Consider the following 25041-nt stretch of genomic DNA (forward strand, 5'->3'; position numbering starts at 1 on the left):
TTGTAATGTGATGGGGCAGCTCCTAGGGTTCCCCAGGACACTATCTATGAGCCACGCTTCTCTGCACTGTGTCCTTTGGTGGTTTGAAGCCATGGTGGACATATGACTGGCAAACTGCCCCACTTCACATTGCTGGGGTGGGGTTATTTGCATATTAAAACCTTCCCTGGGCCCTCCAGGCACCAGTAGCTCACACCTGTAATCCTAGCAACTCAGGAGGTTAAGGTCTGAGCATCAATCATGGTTCAAAGCCAGCTTGGAGTAGAAACTAGTAAAACAAAATCCAAAACACTAGAAATGGACCTGTTTCTCAAGTGTCAGCCTTGAGTGGAAAAAGCTAAGCGACTGTGCCTAGGCCCTAAGTTCAAGTCCCAAGACTGACACAAAGAAAGGGGGGGAAATGAACGAATTCTTTGCACAGGGATTTGACCTTCTATTAATTTTCTTTGCCTCACTCCTGGGTGATTGGAAGGCCAGCTGTAACTGAGCAGCTTGTTCAAATGGCTGATGGGGCCACTGTATCTTGATTGGGGAATTCACACCCTTGAGGGGAGGGGCAGACTTTTGGGTTCACCACAGAGGTGATTATTAACAACTGGTATCTGTGGAGGACCCTGGAAGCTACACCCCAAGAGTGGTTCTAAGAGACTCTGGGTTCATGAACTGCATGAGTTCCACCCACTTCCTGATGGGTGTTTTGTGCCCTGGTGGGACCCAATGAGATTGGAGATGGCCTTCTGCCTCAGGTCCCATGGCAGAGACCAGCAGTCAGTGGGCTTTTCCGCCTTGCTCCCTTTTGAGTTAATGGCGCCGTGCCCAGGTGAGTCCTAGGGAATGGAGGGTAATGGACAGTAGTTTCTCTGTGGTCTATTAGATCCACAGCACTTAATTCCCTGTGAATGAATGTTTGTAAACAATGGACAACGTTTATCCATTTCTTACACACACACACACAAACACACACACACACACACACACACACACACACACACACACACACACACACCTTGGCAACTGGGGTTTTCAGTATATCTTATTGATTTGCTTTGTTCTTGACATATAAAGGAAATAGAAGCCGGCAGCTACAGGTTTTGGTGTTTCTTATTGATTTTCCTTGCTCTTTACATGTAAAGGAATGGGAATGAGAGCTGGCTACTGGGGTTTTCTGTGTTTCTTGTTGGTTTTTCCTTGTTCTTTACATAAAACGAAAATGGGAGCCCTTTGATGCAGATCACAAATGTTTTCTCCCAGGTTACCATTGGTTTGGTTTTACATTGCTTTTTCTTTTTACTTTGCTGAACATTTTATGATATCAACTCTATCTGTCTTTTTCATTCACAGTTATGAATTTTTGAGGGTTGCCTGACTTGACCTTCATACACCCAAGATAATTTGTGTGTGTGTGTGTGTGTGTGTGTGTGTGTGTGTGTGTGTGTGTGTGTGTGTGTGTGTGTGTGTGTGTGTGTGAATACTGGAGCTTAAAATCAGGGCCTGGGCACTATCCCTCAGTTTTTTCACTCAAGACTGGTGCTCTACCACTTGAGCCACGCAACTCCACTTCTGGATTTTTGCTGGTTAATTGGAGATAAGAGTCTCACAGACTTTCCTGCCTGGGCTGGCTTTGAACCATGCTCCTCAGATCTCAGCCTCCTGAGTAGCTAGGATTTCAGGTATGAACCACCCACAGCAGTCTCTTATTTTGTGATTTATGATCCGTGTCATTACCTGATTGAACTTCTTACTTTTGTCACAGTATCTCTTCTTATACCCTCCTCATATACTTTCACACAGCTTTTTTTTTCCTATAAAGACTTTAGAATCTGCTTGTCTACTTGCATGCTAAAAATTCCTATTGACATTTTTATTTGGCATGCGTTAAATTTATCTAGTTACTGGGAAAGTGTCGGGTTTACAATATAGAATCTTGCCAGCCAAAAAGAATTTATCTTTCCATCTGTTCAAGCTTGTTTATCTCCATCTATAAAGCCTATTCATAAAAAACTCGATACATATCTTTTTTTGTCTATTCTTGCCAGTTTATCTTTTTATATTGCTTTGGCAAATGTCATCTTTTTCTTTATTTAAAAGACTTGTTGCATTTGAAGGTACCAAGAAAGCTTTTGGTGTGTGTGTGTGTGTGTGTGTGTGTGTGTGTGTGTGTGTGTGTGTGTGTGTGTGTGTGTGTGTGTGTGTGTGTGTGTGTGTGTGTGTGTGTGTGTGTGTGTGTTAAATTTGAAACCATTGGTCTAATGAATTCTCTTGTGTTTTTTTTTCCAGCTAGATTTTTAGTTGTTTTCTTGTGAGGTTTTTTTTTTTTCTTGGCTTATAATCATACCATCTGCAAAGATGAGAAAGATCTTTGCTTTTTCTTTGCTTGTTTTCTGTTACTCCTTCCTGTTGTCTAATTGAATTGGATAGAACACAAGAATAGATTTATATAACAGTGGAATATACCCGCCACTAAGAAAATAACATCATTTTGAAAAGTCCATCCTTCTCCTTGTTCAACATTAAAAAAAAATTCAAGCATGGGTGAGACACTGCGCTGAACTAACACTTTACATATCTTTATTGTAAGTGTGTCTCCTTTAGTTGTTGGGGTTTTTGTTTTGCTTTGTTTTTTAGGTCGATGGTGGCAAATTTCAGCCTCCTTTCTCCATGTTGCTTTTTCCACTGAATACACACTGTGGTTTTCTGCCCACCATCATTGGGAGGTTCTTGTGTAGACTCCACTGTTAAGATGGATAGCTTTTGTTCAGGATTGTTTGGGCATTTTCCAGTGAAATCATGACCACCTAGATATATGCCCTTTGCCTTCCTCTGCAAGGTTTTTTAAATTTATTATTCTTTTCCGGGGAAGTTTATTTCCCAGATACACAGATGATTCTAGACCCGGATGGAGCCTGGCTTTGCCCATCCTTCCCTTTCTCTCTCATGTGCAGATTCTTTCCACAAGCCAATGACTTTTGCCATTCACTGGGCTCTAAAGTGTCACCCTGAGAAACTCCTCTTCAGGGACAGCTCCGCCTGACCTGGGGGGCTCAGGGCTCCCCTCCCTGCTGAACAACCACAGGTCTGAATTCTCAGGCCACATCGTTTCCTTCCTGTCAGCTTTATAGGATTTCTTTGAACACGGGCTTCCCAAGGTACAGGATAAACTAGCCTCTGGGACAAGCAGTCTGCCAACAAAGCCCACACCTCGGCTTTGTGGCAGAGAGACTGATGCCGCTCATCCCCTGTCTCCTCTCCCCACCCCATTCTCCCCTTCCCAGGGCTGGTTCTCCATTGACTTGGACAATCAGCCTAGCACATGGTCTCAGTGTGACTTTGCAGAATTAGAGTCCTTCCGCCTAAGGGAGGCAAGTCCCATGTCTCTTCTTTCTTGTGTGTTCCCCTCACCCCTTCCACCACCTTTGAACTCTTTTGTATTGACTTCACACAGCAGCATTCCGCCATCTCCTCCACCTCCTGAGCCTGAACTGGCTATGCTGTTTACATCATTGGCACTTTATGCTGCTCATCCCATTGGCTGGCGTAAGCCCACTGCTCACTCCATTGGCTGGCATAAGCCTGCTGCTCATCCCAATTGGCTGGCATCAGCCTGCTGCTCGTCCCATTGGCTGGGATGGGCCCACTGCTTGTCCCATTGGCTGGCATCAGCCTGCTGCTCGTCCCATTGGCTGGCATGGGCCCGCTGCTCGTCCCATTGGCTGGGATGGGCCCGCTGCTTATCCCATTGGCTGGCATCTGCTCACTCCCCTGAGAGGCTGCTCCAAGGTCACCACCCACACACAGCTTGCCATGATTCCTGGTTACCCCAGCTCCTCATGGATGGGCATTCGCCAGCACAGGCACAGATGGCCACACCTCCCTTCTCCAGAGCTGCCTCATCCTGGCAGGGCTGGTTCCCAAGACCTCCCCTCCACCACCTTAACTCTTTCCTTTCTCTCTTCTCTAACCTGGACTCCTAAGTCAGCTGCCTGCCAAGCTGTTCTTGGAACACATCCCTGCTCCTGCTGCTAAACCTACCCAGACTCCCCTCTCCCATGTCAGCCCTCTCCCCAGCGGCCCATCTGCCCAGATGTGCAACCACTCTTCTGGCCCTCCTTGATTCAGTCCATCTTCTCGGCTTGTTGAATGAATCCCACTCTGCCCCTTGGTGACAGATCGGTGAGATGTCTCTCTCACTTGTTTGGACCATTGCAGTCGCCTCTCAGCCCGTTTTATTCTTCCTCTTTATTGTTGGTCTTGATGCAGCTAGAATTAGTGTCTAAAGGTGGAGTGGTTGCAGCACTCACCTGGAGTGACGGTCTTGGGTGTGACTCCAAGGTCCTCACATCTGGCCTATGTATAACTTATTCCAACTGTTGGCCCAGGCCTGAGTTTGGCAATCTGACTGTCTTAGAGTTCTTCTTAAAAACAAAACAAAACAAAAACAAAAAAAAATCTACTCTCCCTGCCATACCCCAGGGCCTTAGCATCTGCTCTGGCTTCACCTCTAGAAAGCCCTCCCTCCTGCTCCACACACATTCCATCGCCTCTTTTCTAAGTATTCTCTCTTCCCATCCCTGGCTTGGGGCTCAACCAACGCAGCCGTCTGTAACTACGGGACCGCCTTAAGCCTCACCTTCCAGCGTGTGAGCGCCATGTTTTCTGGACCCAGGTCTTTGTCCCGTGGCCTCAGCGATCCATGACAGTGCTCCTCTGCCAAACTCTAGAGTGCTCCATGGTAGTGTAGAGGGCTGGCTGGACTTTACCTGGTAGCCTAACTCCTCTCAGACCCAGGGAGAATGAGGTACAGCCTTGGAGTTAGGGAAGCCTGCCTGAAGCCCGGATGGAGGAGGAGGAGGAGCCCCTGCCCCCACCCCCTTCCGTGGGTAGGGTAATCTCCAGAGGGTGCAGGGCCTAGTATTTCCCCTCCACACACACTCATACAAGATATGCGGACATGCACCCCCAGACAAGACACCCCCGCCAGGCTTCCTAAGGGGAGCTTTAGACAAAAGCTTTTTCCAACTGGAAACTGGAGGGCCTGTTTTCCTCCAAACTGTGCAGGGATTCCCAGACAGAGACCTCATGTCCAATATATACAAGGAGCTCAAGAAACTAACCAAACCTATTAAACCAGGCGCTAAATGGGCAAGGGAGCGAAGGAGAGACTTCTCAGGAAGATGAAGGAAGAATGGCAAAGAAACACACGAGGAAGGGCTCATCCTCCCTGGCCATAAAGGAAATGCAACTCAAAACAACCCTGAGATTCCATCTCACCCCTGGAAGATTGGAGAACATTGTGCATTTGAACAACAACAAATGCGGGCGGGGATGTGGAGAAAGAGGAACCCTGCTGCACTGTTGTTGGGAGTGTAAACTAATACAACGGCTCTGGACAGCAGTCTGGAGGTTCCTCAAAACAACTAAACCTAGACCTTCCCTACAACCCAGCCATACCACTCCTAGGCATTTACCCTGAACATCATGAGCCAAGATATGATAAAGACATCTGCACACCCATGTTCATTGCTGCACTATGCACACTAGTCAAGATATGGAAGCAGCCCAGATGCCCCACAACAGATGAGTGGATCCAAAGAAAGGTGGTACCTATATACAGTGAAATTTCACATAGTCACTAGAAAGAATAAAATAATATCATTTGCAGGGAAATGGATGGAACTAGAAGAAATCATGTTAAGTGAGGTAAGCTGAGCTCAGACAGACAACAGGCGCATGTTCTTTCTGATGTGTGGAAATTAGATCTAAAATGTGCTGGGATAGGATAAATTATACAGGATTATAGAGACTCACACACAGTGAGACCAAAAGAGAATACTCTTAGGAGAGATACACAAAGGCACAATGCCTAAGCGCCTCTCCATGTTTATATAAAATAATATACACACTGAAATGAACTCTAGAATATGCAAACAAAAGGCTTCTTTTTTTCCCCCTTTCTTTTGAGTTTTTAAGCTTTGGTCATTCTGTCTTCTTTACCTTATATATGGTGTATTCACGTGTATATCTTTGGGAGGGTGGGAAGAGTGGGCACAAAATTTGAGGGGAAAGGGGTAAAAAGGTGTAGCATGGGAGCTCGCTGAACACTGGTGAAAGTGAACTGTACAAGTTGTGAGTGGAGATGGGGGGAGGGACTGGAAGAGAACGAGGGAACAGAAGAAGACACTGTCCAAAAGGAAATGTGCTCATGACCTGACTCATGTAATTATAATCCCTCTGTACATCACCTCTATAATAACAATAAAGTAAGTTAATAAAATAAATAAGAAGGGCTGGGCGCCGGTGGCTCACGCCTGTCATCCTAGCTACTCAGGAGGCTGAGATCTAAGGATCTTGATTCAAAGCCAACCTGGGCAGGAAAGTCCATGAGATTCTTATCTCCAATTAACCACTCAGAAAACCGGAAGTGTCGCTGTGGCTCAAGTGGTAGAGTGCTAGCCTTGAGCTGAAGAGCTGAGGGATAGCGCCCAGGCCTAGAGTTCAAGCCCCATGACCGACAAAAAAATGAATAAATAAAAAAGAAGGCATGCTAACAAACAAACAAACCTGTGCTGGTATGTGATCCATACATGAATATCACCAAGAGGAACCATCATAAAGAGACAAACCCCCTCATTAAAGCCTCTCTCTCTTCCCTTGTCCTCCATCTCCCTCTGCTGGTCTCAACTCAGGGTTGGCGCAGGAATTTTATACAGTAAGAAGAATGGCAGGGCTAGCTGCTGGCGTGGGGTGAGAAGGTCCTTGGTTTTGGCTCTGCTGCTCAGAGCTGGAGTGGAGAGTTCTGATGCTTCAAGGTCAGAAGGGGACCAGAGCATCTGCCCAGGCTTCCACAGAGGCCTTCAAGTGACGTCCCCTGTCTGCTAGCTAAGCCTTCACACCGCGTGATGTCCTCGTGGGACCCATCCCCTGTCATCAGCCCATGAGGACAGGACCCAAGGCCAACTCTCTCTGAAGGGTACAGACCTGCACCCACTCTGTGAGGGAGCTCCCAGAAATGCCACCTTTTCTTGTATCTGGGTACCAAGGACTCAGTTCTGCCCCCTGGTGTCCAGCTGGTGTATGTGACGCCAGTGCAGGAATGAGCCATTGCCAGACACGAGTAGGCCTAACATCATCACTGTCCGGCTGGGTGGACAGGCTGGACGTCACTACACTAACAAGCTCAGCCGTTCCTTGATATCCACAGGGATTGGTCCCAGAATACCTTCCCCCTCCTCCCCCCAACCTAGAATGGTGTAGTGCTGGCATAGAAGCCACACCCATCTTCCTTAGAAGTCATCTCTAGTCGGCTTCCAATACCTGGGCACAAAGTAGATGCTGGGTAGATGTTGATCTGCGTTGGTCAAGGCATGAAGGAAAAGGTCTACACATGCACACTGCAGACCTGCAGACACAAGGATCTTAGGTCACGTTGAAGGTTGGCTTGGTCTGTCAAGGTGGAACCCGGATTGCGGAAGTGACACCTGAGTATCCACAAGGAAAGGAGCCACAGGGCGAGGTTCTCAAAGCATAGGCCCCTCCGGGCCACCATAGTGTAGAGGCAGCAGGGAGGAGGAGGACCACGTGACCAGGCTGGGCCTCTGTGTGGGGTAAGGGTGGACAGCAGCCGGCTAGCCAGGTCTTCCAGGCAGGAAAGGAGGAATGAGCCCAGCAGATGTCAATGCGCACGTGAATCACCACTGCGTTCTGGGGGGTCTCCGGGGAAGGTGCTTTCAAACAAACCATCTAGGTCACCTCTCATGCCTGGATTGTGGTTCGAAGCCAGCTTGGGCAGGAAAGGCTGTGACACATTTATCTCCAATTAACCATTAAGGCTGGAGGTGGATAGATCTAGTGTCAGCCTGGAATGAAAAAGGGAAGAAACAGAGTAGCTCGGGTACTAAGTTCAAGACCCAGTACTGGTGTGCACATGGGCACACACACACACACACACACACACACCCTTGGGTCAGGAGGAAGTGGACTTGTCACCTGGGTGCTACCTTCAGTGACCATCACCTGGGATTCTGGAATGTTCTTCCTGATCTAGCAGAATTTTCTGGCTACCTGTTGATCTTGTGCAGGGACTCATGGGTACGGAGGGAAATAGACAGTCTCTCTTCTTCGGAACACTCAGCCCTTTTCCCCTGGCCTGTCTTGGCAGCCATGGTTCCTGAGCCTCATGCTCAGAGCGTTTACCCTTAGTTCCAGGACCCTGCGAACCGGAAGACCTCATCGATGGAATCATCTTTGCTGCCAACTACCTGGGGTCCACCCAGCTGCTGTCTGAACGCAACCCATCCAAAAACATCAGGATGATGCAGGCGCAGGAGGCCGTGAGCAGGGTCAAGGTAGGGCGCAGGCAGGGAGGAGGGGCGGGGCAATCAAGATCACGGTGGGGCACTGGAGCTCGGCCTGGCCGGGACTCCCAGGCACATGGGCTGGGCTAACCAAGGCATCCCGTTCCCCTGCAGCTCGGCTGGGCACAGGCTCTGCTGGCTACAAAGACCTGCCAGCGCCCTACGAAGGCACAGCCCAATCGGAAACCCAGTCCTTAAAAAGATAATCCTTTTGAAGCCAGGGACCAGTGACTTACACCTGTAGTCTTGGCTACTTAGGAGTCTGCGATGTGAGGATCATGGTTCAAAGCCAGCTCGGGCAGGAAGAGGATATAATGCCAGCCTTGAGTTTGAAAAAGCTAAGAGAGTAGCCTATGCCCTGAGTTCAAGTCCCAATACAGACACCAAACTAACGTAAAAACCTGGGGTCAGAAGGAGGTGGGCCCAGCACCCCACATACAGCAAAGGGACTCCCCCCCAATGCCATCCTCAGAGTCAGGGGAGGGCAGAGCACCCCAGGGCCGGTGCTGACATCCCTTACCAAACACCTCTGACATATGACACAGCTGGCTCATTTCCTGGCTGATGGCAGGCCTCTGTACACTGTGGGTCGACCACCCTTCCTGACGTGGGGATGTGGGGGGCGGGGGTGAAGCAGGACTTGCCTGGGCTCCTTGATTTCCTGGGTGCTCAACCCCCAGTATTGCAAAAGAACCTGGCGACACGTGCTTCCCTTGGTTCCCACCTGCTTCTCTTTTCCTCTTTCATGCTGCTCAGAGGATGCAAAAGGCTGCTAAGATCAAGAAAAAAGCGGTTTGTAGGATGCCTGTGGACAGCGATGTTCGTGTGTGTGCGCATGCGCCCTTGTGCGTGTGTGTGTGTGCACGCACATGCATGTGTGTGTGTTGGTGCAGCAGCAGGGAGGGGTTGGGGGAGGGCTGGATGGGCCCAGTAGAAATCCAATAAGTACTATGAAGCTGGAAGGGTTCTTTTCTTCTTCCTTTGGTAGGTTACCATTAGACTTTTGAATGCAACCACACCCAATACTTTCTGTAACCACCCACTTAACTGAAGAATGTAGTAATAAGCCAGGCGCTGGTGGCTCACACTTGTAATCCTAGCTACTCAGGAGGCTGCGATCTGAGGATCTTGGTTTGAAGCCAGCCACGTCAGACAAATCCATGAGATTCTTATCTTCAATTAACCAACAACAAAAAAAAAGAGTTGGAATCGGAGGTGTGGCTCAAATTGTGGAGCACTAACCTTGAGTGAAAAAACAGAAACAACAACAACAAAAGAGAGAGCTCAAGGCCCTGAGTTCAAGCCCAGTGCCCGCCCAAAAATAAAGGAGGACAGGCGATCTCTAGTCCTGAGTTTGGTAACTTAGTCATTTAGTAATTGCTGGAAACTTCCTTTCTCTTTATGTAGAAAATGTTTTGTGAGGTTTTTTTTTTTTTCTTTTTTGGTTGGTCTTGGGGCTTGAACTCAGGGTGTGGACGCTGTCCATGAACTCTTTTACACTCTACCACGTTGAGCCACAGCTCCACTTCCAGTTTTCTGGTGGTAAGAGATAAGTGTCTCCCAGACTTTCTTGTCCAGGCTGGCTTTGAACCACGATCTTCAGATCTCATCCTCTTGAGTAGCTAGGATGACAGGCCTAAGCCACTGGCACCGGGCCCGTAGAAAATCCTAACATGCTGGGTTGTCAGAAGGCTCAGGGTAAGCCCAGGGGGGACTTGGCACCAACTTGTTTACATACCAAGAGATTTAGTCCCTCCCCACACTCCAGCTTGATGGCCTCTCTTTGGGTCCTCCTGCCCCACCCGCAGACTCCCCGCCCTGCAGTGCCCCTCCTGCTTGCTGAGGACGCTCATCCATTTCCCTCTGCCCAGACCTCAGGGCAGAGCAGAACGGGTCCCATTGCAGGCTTGTATGTGGGAGCCTCTTTCCCAGTGAGGGGCCCTTGCCTTCCGCCTCACACACCACCTCTAGGATGTCCAGGCGGCGAGGCTAGCGGGAACTGGGGAGATTTTATGGGCCGCAGCCTCCTCCTCGGGTCTACAGATCCAGAAATCCTACAGCATCCTGGAGTGTCTGGAGGGGCCTAGGCCCAGCCTGCTCAGAAAGGCCTCCATGGCCAGCTGACATTTCACGAAGGGTTGTTCTTTCTTTGGGCTCGGGATCGTTCCTTATGAATCCATTTCTGGTCTGCCCGCAAGCAGCCCGCAGTATTCTCTGGTGTTCTTCTGTAAAGGCTCTGTGCGTTTTGGTTGGCCACCTCCCGCCCTTCTGTGAACTGGATTTGGCTCCAGGTCTCGCCTGCCACTGGGGCCTGGGTTCCTTGGAATGCAAAACAGGGTTCGAGTCCTGTCCACTATCACCACACAGATGCCCACCCACAACTTTTTGGATTGACTTTTGGCTGTTTGGGCAAGAGGTTCTGAACTCTGATCCCACCGAATAAAGTTAAAAACAAACAAACAACTCAGCTGGACACCAGTGGCTCATGCCTAGTTACTCAGGAGGCTGAGATCTGAGGATCGCAGTTCAAAGTCAGCCCGGGTAGGAAAGTCTTTGAGACCCTTATCTCCAGTTAACCATCAGAAAAAACAGAAGTAGAGCTGTGGCTCAAAGTGGTAGAGTGCTAGTCTAGAGTTCAAGCCCCACTACCAACCCAAAACAAAAATCAAAATCCCTCACACATGTCAAATAGAAAACAGAAGAAGAAAATTAGAACTCAGAGAAGGCTTCTACAGCACTCCCAGAGACTAATTGTCAGCTGCTTCGCTTCCAAGTCGATTTTCTTTCTAATTAGTTAAAATCATTTATCTTCCCCTGGTAGATTGGAAGCCCCCAAAGATCTTTTCCTTTGAAAACGGAGCTCAAATACAAATTCATCATTCTAAAACAGAGTCCCTCCGTGACTCAATCTTCTTGAGGAGTTGTCAGTGAAGAGAGGTTTTTTTTTTCTTCTTCTACTGTGAGATTGTTTTTTTCTAGTGAGTAATTAAATCACAGTTTCTGTTGTTTTGAAGGTGAAGATTACATCCATAGGTTCCCATGTGACCACGCAGAATTATTCACCCCCTGGTGGGCAAACCAAAGGATTCTCTTTTCCATGGCTTTTGTGCAGTAGTAATTAGGATCCTCACAGGTGTAAAAAATAAAATAAATTAAAGCTTGCTCTGCTTTGGGGCCAGATCTTGAGTAGCTTACTCAGCTTCTGCCATAGCCCAGGGAAATACAATGTAAGGAAACGGACCGGCACCAGCTGCTTTCCGTGTCTCTGTTGGGGTAGCTTTAGGCTGGGACCATTCTGCCTCTGTTCTCCTTAACGGCTTTGGAAGGTCTTAAACAAAGAGTCCATGTGACTGTTTAACTCAGCGGCTACTTTTATCAGCTTTCTAGGGAAATAACCTTCCCAGTTGCCCAATGGACAACCTCAGAATCCCCCAGTTCCAAGAACTATAGCTCACATCTAAATGACTCGTGGAGCTGGGAAGAATCCCACAAGGTCTAAACCAGCAGCTGCTGCCGGCTGCTGAGAAAGGGGGCTGTGAAGACCCTCCCCCCTCCTCCAACCCCTTCACCCCCAATTCCGGCTTCCCAAATTTCACTCTCTTTTTCCCCAAAGACACTTCTTCCAGCAGCGTGCTTTCCACGCTGCCTTTGAGCAAGTGGAGGTCGGTAGCGAAGGCAGTTAGCTTTCCAATGACTGCTCCATTCTGGAGTTCCATTTCCTTCCACACAGGCTCTGAGTAATTAAGTCATTAAGTGCAAGGCTTTGTTGGAAGCAACGAGTTTCCCAACAGCAGCATCCGTTTCTTCTTCATTCTTAGAATTCCGAGGGGGGCACCCAGACACTGACAGAAGTGGACCTCTTCATCTCCACCCAGAGGATCAAAGTCTTAAATGCCGACACACAGGTAAGTGCTCAAAAGAAGTCACCTAGGTCGGGCTCTAATGCCCTGTGGCAGGGCTGGGGAGGAAGGGAGTCCAGGGTGGGGGCGGGGAGGGAGAGCAGCTCAGCAGCTCTGTGGCCGTGCAAACTAGTACGAGCTGCGTGGAGCCGAAGAGCATGGGATAGAAGCACAAAAGCCATCAGGAGTGATGAGACTGCCATCAGAATTACACAAAGGAAAAAAAATGCAGAGGAAAGAAGAGGAGAGGGCTAGAAGGTATGTGCTATTGTCTGTCGGGGTTCTAGAAGGCTCTTCTGAAATCCCTGTGGACCCAGCCTGGCAAATACAGCTGGAAGGGTGGAAATCTCAGGGTGGCTTATTGTCTCTGAGTGGGTGACATTACAGTGTTTTAGTGTGTGTGTGTGTGTGTGTGTGTGTGTGTGTGTGTGTGTGTGTGTGTGTGTGTGTGTGTGTTGGTCGGTCAGTCGGTTGTGGGGCTTGAACTCTTGGCCTGAGCGCTGTCCCTCAGCTCTTCAGCTCAAGGCAAGCGCTCTACCACTTGAGCCACAGCGCCACTTCTGGTTTTCTGGTGGTTCATTGGAGATAAGAGTCTCATAGACTTTCCTGCCGGGGCTGGCTTTCAAATGTGATCTTCAGATCTCCGCCTCCTGAGTAGCTAGGATGACAGGCGTGAGCCATGGGTGCCCAGCTTCAGTGGGGATTTTTCTATCCACGACCCATTAGTTTCTGCCGTGGTCTGCTGGCAGTGGCCGTGGTTCTGCTTTAAATCACTATCTTATCTTTGGTAGGGAAGATGCTCAAACAGATAATGAGGGGGAAAACTGAGCAGGTGTGAAATGCCAAGAATTGAGGAGGGGCTAAAATGGAGCACGAGAGGGCGGGTAGCTGGGGGCACGGGTGACATACAGGGTCTGGAAGTTCTAAGGTGCACCTGACTCAGGAAGAAATGGAAGGGCCTCTTCTCTCTCTGGTCCAGGTAACCTGGACATTAGGCTGGCAAAGGCATCCTGGAAATAGGGAAAGATCGTGATACTCCAGACCCTGAGCATGCCCAGATCCCAGACGGGCCTGATGGTTGTTTACCATATAGAAAATGCAAGGTGGTAATTGTGTGTGTGTGAGTGTGTGCACGTACCCCCCCCACATGCGTGCACGCATGTGCGAATCCGTGAACACACGCAAGCACACCAGTACTGGGACTTGGCGCTGGGACTCAGGATCTGGGTGCTGTTCCTAAGCCTTTTCATTCAAGATTGGTGCTCTACCACTTGAGCCACAGCTCCATTTCTGGCTTTTTTGGTGGTTAACCAGACATAAGAGTCTCATGGTCTTGGATCTTGTTGTTTGCATAGACTGTTCGTACTTACCAGTAAATGTGGTGGCAACCGTCGCCAAGTCCAGGTTCCCGGGTGCCAGGCGAGGGCTGGGCCTTGCAGACAGGCCTTTCCCAGCTGTTCACTCTCCACTGCACCCCGCCCTCGGGCCTAGACTCATGCTGGGGCTCCACCCAGGGGCAGGAGGTGGGCCATCCATAGCTCAGGTCTAGGAGAGGGTTGCAGTGAGTGGAAAATGAAAACGTTGGCTGAGGGGCTGGAGAGCAGGAAGAGAGGAAGAGGCTGGGGAAAGAGAAGGGATGGCCACCATGTTGGAAGCAGCTTCTGTGAGGAGAATGGATCTGATATTGACACTGATTGGGAGTAGGGAGGTTGGCTCAGGCATTTTCCCCCCAGGAATCAGAAGGTGCTGAAGCCTTACCCCTCCGTGCTTTTCAATTTTCCATTGTCCCTCCTTTGTGCCCAGTGATTATGACCCTGGCCCCACAGCCTTGGCCAGAAAACATGTCATGCCCTACTGACTCGAACATTAGGCAATCTCTGCTGTAAATGGTGGATTCTGCTGAGAGGAGAAAGGCACTAGAGGTGGCAGATTTCCCCTCCCCAGACCCCCTACCCCTACATATACACCATATCCCTTTGTAAGGGGAGAACAAAGGGACCTAGGACACTATTAGCTTTCTCCTTTGAATCTACAGTATTTTAGTTAATACATTTGTATACACTTGCATACCAGTCAACATATTCACTTGTGAGTTTGTAATCCAAACCTGGCTTCCACAAAGAAGGAGAAACATGCATCCTTTGTCTCTCTGGGCCTGACTTACTTCATTTCACATCATGTTTTCCAGGTCTTTCCATTTCTTTATAAATAGTACCATATCATTCTTTCTAATGTATGAGTAAAATTCCATTATGTATATACGCCACATTTTCTTGATCCATTTGTCCATCAAGGGGCATCTGGGCTGACTGCATTCCTTGCCTGTGGTAACTAGTGCTGCAATGAACATGGTTGTACTGGTGGCTTTATTATATCCAGGTTGGTATTGTTTTGGGTAAATGCCCAGGAACTGAATTGCTGGATCACAGGGATCTCTGCTTTGAGACAGAGAAGTGGTACTAGTAACAAGTGGACAGCAGCTACAAATGTTGCTAACATCCTCAGGACGTAACAGATGACCACAACCTGAATGTCAGAGCCTCAAGGTTGAGAGCCCCTAAAGCTAGAGTGATTATCAATGGTGTGCCCCCATGCTGTTCCCTGACATGGGCCTTCCTCTCCATCCCCATCAGGAAACCATGATGGACCACGCCTTGCGTACCATCTCCTACATTGCCGACATTGGGAACATCGTGGTTCTGATGGCCAGACGCCGCATGCCCCGCTCAGCCTCCCAAGACTGCATTGAGACCACACCTGGGGCGCAGGAGGGGAAGAAGCAGTATAAGATGATCTGCCATGTGTTCGAGTCAGAGGACGTGAGTAAACCCACAAACCCACAGGCAGTGGGTGGCTGTACCCGCCCCCAACAGCTTCAGAATGTCAGGTCACTTGAAAGCCACCGGGGGGGGGGGGGGAGAGGGAGGACAGGAAGAAATCATTTGATTGATGTGTGTGTGTGTGTGTGTGTGTGTGTGTGTGTGTGTCCTGAGGCTGTATAAGGAGCAAATAAACCCACTCCCCAAGGGTAGATGCCCAGCTGGTATGGTGATCAGGACAGGAAGAGCCTTGCGGTCACCTGGCCTCTGGCTGTGGACAGAGGGGTAGAGCCAGGGGCTGACAGGTGGCAGGGCACCATGGTGAGGTGTCCCCAAATGGTGCTTGAAGGAAGGAGGAAAAGGAGGAGCATGGAGGCTCCCCAGAACAGCTGCCCAGAGAGGAGGGGTGGAGGTGGCGTTGTCCGGATGAGCTGCTCTGGGTGAAAGGGCTCTTCCAGTGGTTCTGACACAGCAGCTTCCTCTTCCCCCATCTTTGAGAGCCGGGCACCTCGGGGCCTTGGCACCTGCTGTCTTCTGGGGTTGAGGCAGAGCCAGGCAGGAAAGGACCTCAGACAAGCACTGCACAGACAGGAGGGAAACCAAGACTTAGGGCAAAGCAGGGAAGGTGGGAGGGCAGGGGGGAGACAGCTGGTCAGACCCCAAGGGGCTCTTGGATTGTGTCTGGAGACAACACAGATTTTTCCAGGAGTTTCCACAAAGGACCCTGCAGCCCAAGGACAGATGTGGAGTCTCAGGGCAGCAGCAGCTTTAAGTCTCATGGTGAAGGAATCTGATGCTAGCACCAGCCAGGGCCATTCATGGGCCCTCAACCCTCTTCTTGCCCTCCTTTGAGCAGAAGCCCGCCCCACTCCCCCTTTCCTTCCCTGCCCAGCTCCCCCACTCTGCCCTGGCTCCTGCAGTCCTGTGGCACCATCTGGTGGTAGGTCTGTCCTCCTGCCCTCAAAACTGTGCCTAACTTGTGCCTATTTGAGGAAAGTCCTTGCATGCTGTAACCCAGCATGCTTTTACAGATGCATATTCATTCGTAAAACTCAAGTCCTGCATCGTGCAGAGAAAGGAATTTAAACCGGATCTCTGTTTTACCTGTTTCCAGATCCTCTTGAGCCCCACTTTGCTGAGGGTGCCTATGCAGAGACACCCCCCTTCCCATCTCCAGATGGCAGGCCAGGAGCATGGGGCAGTCGTGAGGCCAATTCTTGGGGCCGGAAGGGGAACTACCGTGTCCTGGGATGTCCCTCAAGGGCCTGCTACTACTCCCCCAGGCTGTAGAAGCTGCCTACCTGCTGGTGCTTGGTGCTTGGTGCTGGTGCTGGTCCAGAACCTTAGAGGATCAGCTCTCGCCTCCCATCAGCCCTTGTTTGCCTGCAGGCAAGGTGTAAGCAGGGCCCTGCTGGGATGTTTTGAAGCCCAGGCCTCTGCGGTGTGGGAGGCAGGCTATTCTACAGAAGAGATTCCATGGAAGTAGCAAGAAGTAGGGTCTGTGCTTGTGTCCCCCAGTCCCCCACCTCTCTTGGGGCACAGCCTGGTACACCCCTTCCTCCCAAAGCAATCAGCCCTCACACGGGACCAGCCCTGTCGGCCTTGAGTTCTATAGCTCATGGGAGAGATAGAATATGGAAGAGTCAAGTAACCCTGTCTCCTTCTTTGGAAAGCATGGCTGAAACAGGTCCAAATAGAACACTGTGAAGTACCAACAAAAGCACACACACACCCACACCCCCCCATATATATATATATAAGTTATATATATATATATAAGTTATATATATATTTAAAATACATTAATATATTAATATATAATTAATATGTATTGATTATCCAATACATATGATATATAAATGTAATACTGATATAATTATGTATAATTATATAATTACATGTAATGTATATATGAATATGTAATATTAATATATTATATATGGCATATATAATCATATAGACATATATGTATGCATATATACATAATTTGTCATATGTGAATTTACCTCATTTCCCCTACCTTGGTGGGGAAATGTTGGGGTCATAAGCAGCTTAATGGGTCAAGACCCAGTCCTGATGTACCACACAGCAGCCATGTCACTCTCGTGGAGCCTGGGTGCCCATACCTACGGCCGGCGGGCCTTCCTGACTGCCCACAGGCTCAGCTCATCGCCCAGTCCATCGGACAAGCCTTCAGCGTGGCCTATCAGGAGTTCCTGCGGGCCAACGGCATCAACCCCGAGGACCTGAGCCAGAAGGAGTACAGTGACATCATCAACACGCAGGAGATGTACAATGATGACCTCATCCACTTCTCCAACTCCGAGAACTGCAAGGAGGTAAGACCCTCCCCCCCCCCCCCCCCCCCCCGGGCCCAGAGCGCCAGGCTCCTGCAGAACTGCCAGGAGAAGCCGAGTGTCATCTCAACATCCCCGGCCGGGATGAGCAGTGGCTGACAACCAAACCTCACATGCTCCAGACTCAGGAGCGTCCCCACATGTGCATCTTCAGAGCCGAGCACTTGGGTGTGAAATGAGATGCTCCTCACAAAGAAGCTGATTACAACCAGTCTTAATGACCTTGAAAACGAGCCTTTTAACGCAGCCATTAGCAACGATTGGCGATCCGCACCGGCAGATATTTCTGCAGAGCATTTGGGATGTCTCTCTCTCTCTCTTTTTAATTTTAAAAATGATCATTAAGGAGTTGTGCCACGGGGTTTCAATTCAATATGTCCGCTGATGAGTAGGCTGCATCTTGATCCGTGTCACACCTTCATCCTTCTTCCCCATCCCTCCCAACCTCACCCCTTCCCTCAAGCTACCTGGCTCCATATTCATGTGTACATTGGATGTTATGATTGTAGGCATCCACCCTTCCTCTCTCCAGTTATCAGTCAGGAAGCATCTTTTAAAATAGGGATTTGAGGCCTCTTTTAATAGGCAGGGCTTATTTGAAGGGACTTTCCGCTTGTAGGACAGAGGAGCCAGGACTGTGAAGATGGCCTATAGTTCTATTGCTAGTTGGGTGAATGGATCTTTCCTCCTGTGAATTAGTGAATGAGTGAGTGTATGAATGATTCTGGATTCTACTTGATTTTTTTTTATTCTACTTGATTAATACTGAGCACTTCTTAAATGAATGACCCAGACTGCTGGTTGAATAAAGATGTTTGTTGTTGTTATTCTCTCTCTCTCTGTGTGTGTGTGTGTGTGTGTGTGTGTGTGTGTGTGTGTGTGTGTGTGTGTGTGTGTGTGTGTGTGTGTGTGTGTGTGTGTGTGTGCGCATAACAGGGCTTGAATTCAGGGCCTGGACATTGCCTCTTAGCTTTCAAACTCAGGGTTGGCACTCTTCCACTTGAGCCACACCTCCACTTCTAGTATTTTGCAGGTTCAGTGGAGATAAGAGTCTCACAGACTTTCCTACCTGGGCTGGCTTTGAATCTTGATCCTCAGATCTCAGCCTCTTGAGTAGCTAGGATGACAGACGTGAGCCACTGGCACACGGCTTGAATAAAGCTTTTGGATAAACTCATGCCAGGCAGTTTTCTGGGAGAGCTCTGAAGCTTTCTAGGCAAGAGCAAAGGCTGGGACAAAGTGGGGGGATGCCAAGGACCATCCCCCCTGCCTACCTAGGGTTTGGGCAGGTGGACAGCAGGAGTCAGCATGAAAGAGGAGGAGAGAGATTTTGTGTTTCCTGGTTCCCAGGTTTGCTGGGTCTCGGGGAGGGGGGAAGAGGAGGCTCAGGAACCAGATCAGGTTCTCGGGTGCCCCCATGGCAGTCCCCTGTCGATTCCTTTGCAGCTGCAGCTGGAGAAGCACAAGGGTGAGATTCTGGGCGTGGTGGTGGTGGAGTCGGGCTGGGGCTCCATCCTGCCCACCGTGATTCTGGCAAACATGATGAACGGCGGCCCGGCAGCCCGCTCGGGGAAGCTGAGCATCGGAGACCAGATCATGTCCATCAACGGCACCAGCCTGGTGGGGCTGCCCCTCGCCACCTGCCAGGGTATCATCAAGGTGAGTGCCCAGGGGACTCTCCATCTAGTGCTCTCCCGGCCCTGCTCCATTTGATCCATAAGGACACCGAGGCCCAAAAGAAACCCCCCTGGGGACTAAATGGTGGACAGTCAATTGAGCCCCCGTCTATTAGGAATAAAATCAGAAGGGGACCCTGGCTGCCCAGTGGGAGCGGGGAGTACACGGTTTCCTTTCACTCAGCTCAGGGCTGAGCCATGCTGGCACTGAGAACCTGACCGTGCGAGTGTCCATCCCATTCGGATTATCTGGGGTGTTCCTACGAGGCTTAGCTTCTGCATTCCCTCTGGGCCCTGGCAGGTGGGGCGAGGGGAGGGGTAGGAAGTTGCCTGTTGGGGAGGGGCACTGAGAGGCCAGTTTCCTTTCTGGTCATCTGACCCATGGGCTTGGGTCTGAGCCCCCTGCAGAGGGGTGCTTCAAGCAGCAGGGACCCCGACAGACGGGGTGAGGGTCTCAGGAGGAATGAACTCAAGGTAGAGAGCCTGTCACCCATGCTATGTCTCACACCAGCTTTCCATGGCTGGCTACCTCCCTGGCCCACTGGTCCTGGTGCTGGAATCAGCCCTTACTTCTTCTTTCAGCCTGAGAGGTGAAGGAGTATTCCTAAGACCAGAACATTCCATGCATGGGGGAGAGGGGATTTGGGGAGCTAGCGCCAGTGCAGTCTGCCATATGGGAGACAGGTAGAGAGGGCATTGGTAAACCTTAGCTGGGGACGGAGGCTCCCTTGAGTTGGGGGGCAGGACTCTGGGCAGGCAGTTACCCCCAACTCCAGGCCGGCCGGAATTGTAGCCATGTGGGGATCAGACTCCTCCTCCTTCCTTTGCCCCCCACCCCCCACCCAGACTTGCAGCCAGGGGCACCCACTCTGGGGCAGGCTAGTCCTGTCTGAGGCCTAAGGCCTCCCTCGACTCCAGGCTGGCCCCCCCCATGCCACCCCCAGAGCCTCTGTGTCCATAATACTTGGGGGTATCCCTGAGCCGGGAGCCTCTGCCCTGGGGAATCCATGGGTGGAGGGTGTTAGATTCTTCCAAGAGGAAGTTCTTCAGAATTCAGTATGGTGAGAACCCCCTTCTGTGACCCCTGTGGGTGACCCTGAACCTCCCCCCCATCCTCTCCTCCCCCTCCCCCCTGCATTGGATCCATTCAGCAGCCCTGGAGCCTGGCTGCTAAGCTCCTTTAGTGATCCCATCTACTCTCCTGATTGTCAGGGTGACGTCCCTGCCCAGAGGGGTCCCTGAGGTGGAGAAGTGACCTGCCTCACCCAGGGGACAGTCCTATGAGACTTTCCCAGCATTGAGGCCTGAGGTCCAGCCCACATGTGACCTTTGGCCCCTGTGTTCTTCAGGGCCTGAAGAACCAGACGCAGGTGAGACTCAACATCGTCAGCTGTCCCCCAGTCACCACGGTCCTCATCAAACGGCCGGATCTCAAGTACCAGCTGGGCTTCAGTGTGCAGAACGGCATCGTGAGTACACCACCCCACCCCAGGCCGATCCCAGGGCACTGCACGTGGGCACTGGGCCGTGGAGCTGGGTAGCCGCTCCTCTAGAGAGGGCAGGTGGCAGACCGGTCCCTGCAGTACCTGCCCAGTATCCACAGCTGCCCAGAGCCAGGCCACACAGGCAAAAGCTTTCCACAGCTGCCAGGGTGAGTCCTGGGTGCTGGTCCAGATGGAAGGGGAGGGCTGGGGGCAGGAGGTGGAGAAAGACCTCCAGACTTCATGACCACAGCAAGTAACCTGCTAACAGAGGGGCGGGCAGCAGGTGCTCGGCCACAGTAGCTTGGACCCTAACTGGTGACATCAAGGTCACCATGTACAACAAGCACCTGTTCATTCATTCGTTCATTCATTCATTCGTTCATTCAGCTATTCAACAGGCATGTATGAAATGCCTGTCCCATGTTAGACTCAGTGCCAGGCACTCAGGGGCCTGGAGGGCTGTGTGGAGGAGGGGATGAGAGGCTTGAATGAATATTGCACCTGCCTTCTCCACACTGAACTTCTCCTGTTCAGAGTTCCTGCCGTGTCTGACCTGTGTTTACTTGGCATGAGTTTCTTTTCCTTAGCTCTTGTCTTTTTAAAATATATTTATGTTATTGATTGATTGGATTGGATTTTTGGTGCCAGTTCTGGGACTTGAACTCAAGACGTGTTTGGGCACTGTCCCTGAGCTTTTTTTTTTTTTTTTTTTTTGCTCAAGATTAGCACTCTACCACTTGGAGCCACAGCTCCACTTCTGGCTTTTTGGTGATGCATTGGAGATAAGCATCTCATGGACTTTCCTCAGATCTCAGCCTCCTGAGTAGCTAGGATTACAGGTGTGAGCCACCAGCACCTAGTGCACATTTCTCCCCCCTCCCGCACCCCCCCCTCTTTTTCCCCCAGGATATTTTCTCCTAGGATCTCTCTCTCCTCCCTCCTTCTCTTTGCTTTTCTTCCTTTATTTTTAAAAAATCGTTGTGGCAAATGCAACATGGAAATCAACCCCCTTATCTATTCTTAAGTGTATAGCTTAGAAGGGTTAAGCTGCTGCTGTGCCTGGCATGGGCATGTCAGCAGGCGGCTTGGGGATACTCAGAACCAGTACAGGAACTGATGGGCTTGTATCTGGGACTCAGGACCTCATAATCAAGCATCAGCAGTACCCCCTGAGGCCCTGGTGATGGCTTTGGTTGCAGCCAGCCAGTCACTCCTGCTGAGCCTGGAGAGCCCAACACCCACACGCTGCCGTACCCCATGGAGCTGGGGTCCCCTGGGTCTCCCGCAAAAGTCTGCCCATCTCAAAAGCTGAGCATTTTGCACAAATGCCTCCCCCTCCCTCCCCGTTTTCAGCCTCATTACACCTAAATGCCATGCGTTCATTTGCAGACAGGCTCCAGATGACCCAGTTAAGAGTTATTTTCCAAATGGATCCCACATTTCTTCTCCAGGAATCCAGAAAGCTCCAACTTGGAGACAGTCATCTTCCTGCACAAAAGTATAAACCAGCAATGTGCAAGTGCCAAGGTCTCCGTTCCCGGCTGGCGCTTGTGTGGGTGTACGGCCCACACCACCTCCTTCCCCCCTTCCCTGCTCCCAGATTCCTGTCAGTGCAGGCATCAGGACCCAAGTCCCTTCTCCCAGCAGCTTCCCTCCCCTTCTTTCCCTGCCTTCATTCTCTTCGATGGACTCTCCGGAAGTCTCACCAGCAGGGACTTTTTATCTGAACCCCATTTTCTGAAGGCTGGGTCACCTGGCTTCTCTCTCCGTGAGCTCATTGGCTTCTTTCTGGCTACTCTTTGTCTCCCTTGAAAGGGGAGGGACTCAAATGTGGCTGACAGAATCATCCAGAATATGCATGTACCTTTGGCCTCCACCCTTGGCTGGTGCTGAAAGCAATACCTCCCAGGCTCTCTACCTTCAAAGGCTTGGGGGCCTGGCTAATTCCCTATGCAAACCACAGTGTCCACCATTTTTCTTTTCTTTACAATAGTCTTGAGTTGGTGCTGGTGGCTCACCCTTGTATCCTAGCTACTCAGGAGGCTGCGATCTGAGGATCGTGGTTCAAAGCCAGCCCAGGCAGGAAAGTCTGTGAACCTCTTCTTTCTGACAAACCTCCAGAAAACCAGAAGCAGCGCTGTGGCTCAAAGTGGTAGAGCACTAGCCTTGAGCAAAAGAATCCCAGGGACAGCGCCCAAGCTTTGGGACCAGCAAAAAATAAAAACAGTTGCAATCAGACATGTTCCTGTTCGTGCATTAAGGAGCTGCCCAGCAAGGTGTTTGATCTGTTAGGATCATCTCTCTGCGTGAAAAATCTCTCTGCCCCCATCTTTGGGAACAGGATGGAGAAGAGAACTGTGGAAGGGTTGCTGGGAACGCACTTGCTGACCTGCCTGTGTCTGCTCAGATCTGCAGTCTCATGAGAGGGGGCATCGCCGAGCGAGGGGGTGTCCGCGTCGGCCACCGGATCATCGAGATCAACGGGCAGAGCGTGGTGGCCACAGCCCACGAGAAGATAGTCCAGGCTCTCTCTAACTCCGTGGGGGAGGTAAGGCTGGGACAATCATCCCCCCCCCTTGGTCCCTGCTGGTGCTGTTTGGACAGAATCTAACACTAAAAGCCCAGGCTTTTTCCATAGCCAGCATCAATGCTTGCATGATACACCTGCAAAAATGATTGGTCCCCGCAGAGGAAGCCCGCCCTCCTTAAGCCCGCTGTGAGCCTTTCATATGCCTCTCTGAAAAGCCCCTATTTGCTAGCTCCCACACGCTCCTACACTGAGCTCTGCAAAGCCGGCCCCTCCCCACGGCCACTGGGCAGCAGCAGAGCTGGCCGGGCTGTGTCCATCACCAGCTCCTAACCTGACGCCTCAGCCAGCTCTCGCTGGTGTCACTGTCATAGCAGCAAGATGAGTTGATTGTACAAGGGGCTCCCAGGTGAGTAGCACAGCCCTGGGCAAAGGACAGGAGGCTAGTGTGGCAGAATTGGTTTGTTTGTTTGTTTCTTGGCAGAATTTAGGTTGGGTTCTGACAGCCTCCCCCCACCCCCCACCCCCCACCCCTACCCCAATTCCCCGCGGCAAGCTAAGGTGGTGTGCAGCGCCCTCTGGTGGCTGAGTTTGGGAGAGCAGCCCTGGATTCCGTCGGTTGTGTGTAGTAATCCTGCTCTTTTTCTTTTCCTACCTTCCTTCCCCCTTCCCTTCTCTTTCTCTCTTCTCTTTCTCTCCTTCTTCTTTCTCTCATTTTTCCTTTCTTTCTCCTTTCCTTTATTTCTTTTTCTTTCTTGCCCCTTCCCTCTTCTCTTCCTCTCTCTCTCCCTCTCTCCTTATCTTTCCTTCCTTCCCTCCCTCCCTCCTTTCCTTCCTTCCTTCCTTCCTTCCTTCCTTCCTTCCTTCCTTCCTTCCTTCCTTCCTTCCTTCCTTCCTTCCTTCCTTCCTTCCTTCCCTCCCACCCCTCCTCTCCCCTCTCTTTCCTTCCTGATTTTTTTGTGCCAGTCCTGGGGTTTGAAATCAGGGCCTAGGAACTTTCCCTGAGCTTTTTATTTGCCCAAGTCTAGCGCTGTTACCATTTAGCCACAGTTCTCTGTGTGTGTGGAGGCAGGGCGGGGGGTTGGGGGGTGTTGATCAGAGATAGAAGCCTCACAGACTTTCCTGCTCAGGTTGGCTTTTAACTGTGATCCTCGGATCTCAGCCTCCTGAGTAGCTAGGATTACAAGCATGAGCCCCCAGCCCCCAGCTGGGTGCTATTTCTTGAGGAAGCTCCAGACCACATCTCTCAGATGGATCAGAACACTCCAGATTCTGTGAAACTGGACCAGCCTGGGGGAAGAGCTGGTTTCCCCGGGTTTGGTGGTAGCCATCGCTGCTGGCTGGCTGGCTCTCCGAAGAAAAGAGAGAGGCTCAGCGAAGTACCATTAGCATCTTTGTGCAAATAGCTTCCAAGAAGGGGAAATTCAATTTTCCTAAGTAGATGCTTGGAAACGGCTGTCCCAGGGGAACGATCATCCTCTCACCTAAATCAATCCAGCGAGCCGGCCTGGGAGCTGTGAGCAGAGAGCCCTGCTCTTGCTCTTCCAACCTGAAACGAATTGAGATTCAGAGAGGCTGGAAGGCGGGCGGGCCTCCTGGCTGGGTTTTTGTTTTGTTTTGTTTTGAATCCCTTCATCTCCTGCCTGGGCCTCCGTCCTGCAGGCAAGACTGGCAGCTAAAACTGTCTTTAAACTGGCCTGTTTTCCCCTCATGCCTGAGCACATTTGGAAAGTTAGCCATTGGTAAATTGAGAAGCCTTTGGGTGGGGCAGGGAGGGGTGAGGTTCAGAAGAAGGAATTAGTGAGAATGAATTTTTGGATGGACACAGCCATCCTGGTGGGGGGTGGGGTGGGCAAGGGGGATGGGTGATGGAGGGACTAACATCTGGATAGATCATCAGGCCTGATACACTAGGCATGGAGTCAGGA

General features: G+C 50.7%; 1 protein-coding gene across 4 annotated transcripts in view; it reads left to right on the top strand.

Annotated features, from left to right (window-relative positions):
- Apba2 (amyloid beta precursor protein binding family A member 2) overlaps nucleotides 1–25041 on the top strand; it is a 108387-nt gene that overhangs the window by 81472 nt on the left and 1874 nt on the right. For 3 of the 4 annotated variants that reach the window (XM_070043110.1, XM_070043108.1, XM_070043109.1), the window contains 8 exons: nucleotides 8197–8342; nucleotides 9108–9143; nucleotides 12170–12256; nucleotides 14884–15069; nucleotides 17229–17408; nucleotides 18873–19085; nucleotides 20452–20571; nucleotides 22994–23134. In XM_070043110.1, coding sequence (XP_069899211.1) covers nucleotides 8197–8342; nucleotides 9108–9143; nucleotides 12170–12256; nucleotides 14884–15069; nucleotides 17229–17408; nucleotides 18873–19085; nucleotides 20452–20571; nucleotides 22994–23134 — 1109 coding nt within the window. The remainder of the gene's footprint in view (nucleotides 1–8196; nucleotides 8343–9107; nucleotides 9144–12169; nucleotides 12257–14883; nucleotides 15070–17228; nucleotides 17409–18872; nucleotides 19086–20451; nucleotides 20572–22993; nucleotides 23135–25041) is intronic. The other variant, XM_070043111.1, reaches the window with a different exon arrangement.

Source organism: Dipodomys merriami, unplaced genomic scaffold (assembly GCF_024711535.1).
Source record: "Dipodomys merriami isolate MVZ:Mamm:240054 unplaced genomic scaffold, mDipMer1.0.p SCAF_33, whole genome shotgun sequence".
Taxonomy (NCBI): Eukaryota; Metazoa; Chordata; class Mammalia; order Rodentia; family Heteromyidae; genus Dipodomys; species Dipodomys merriami.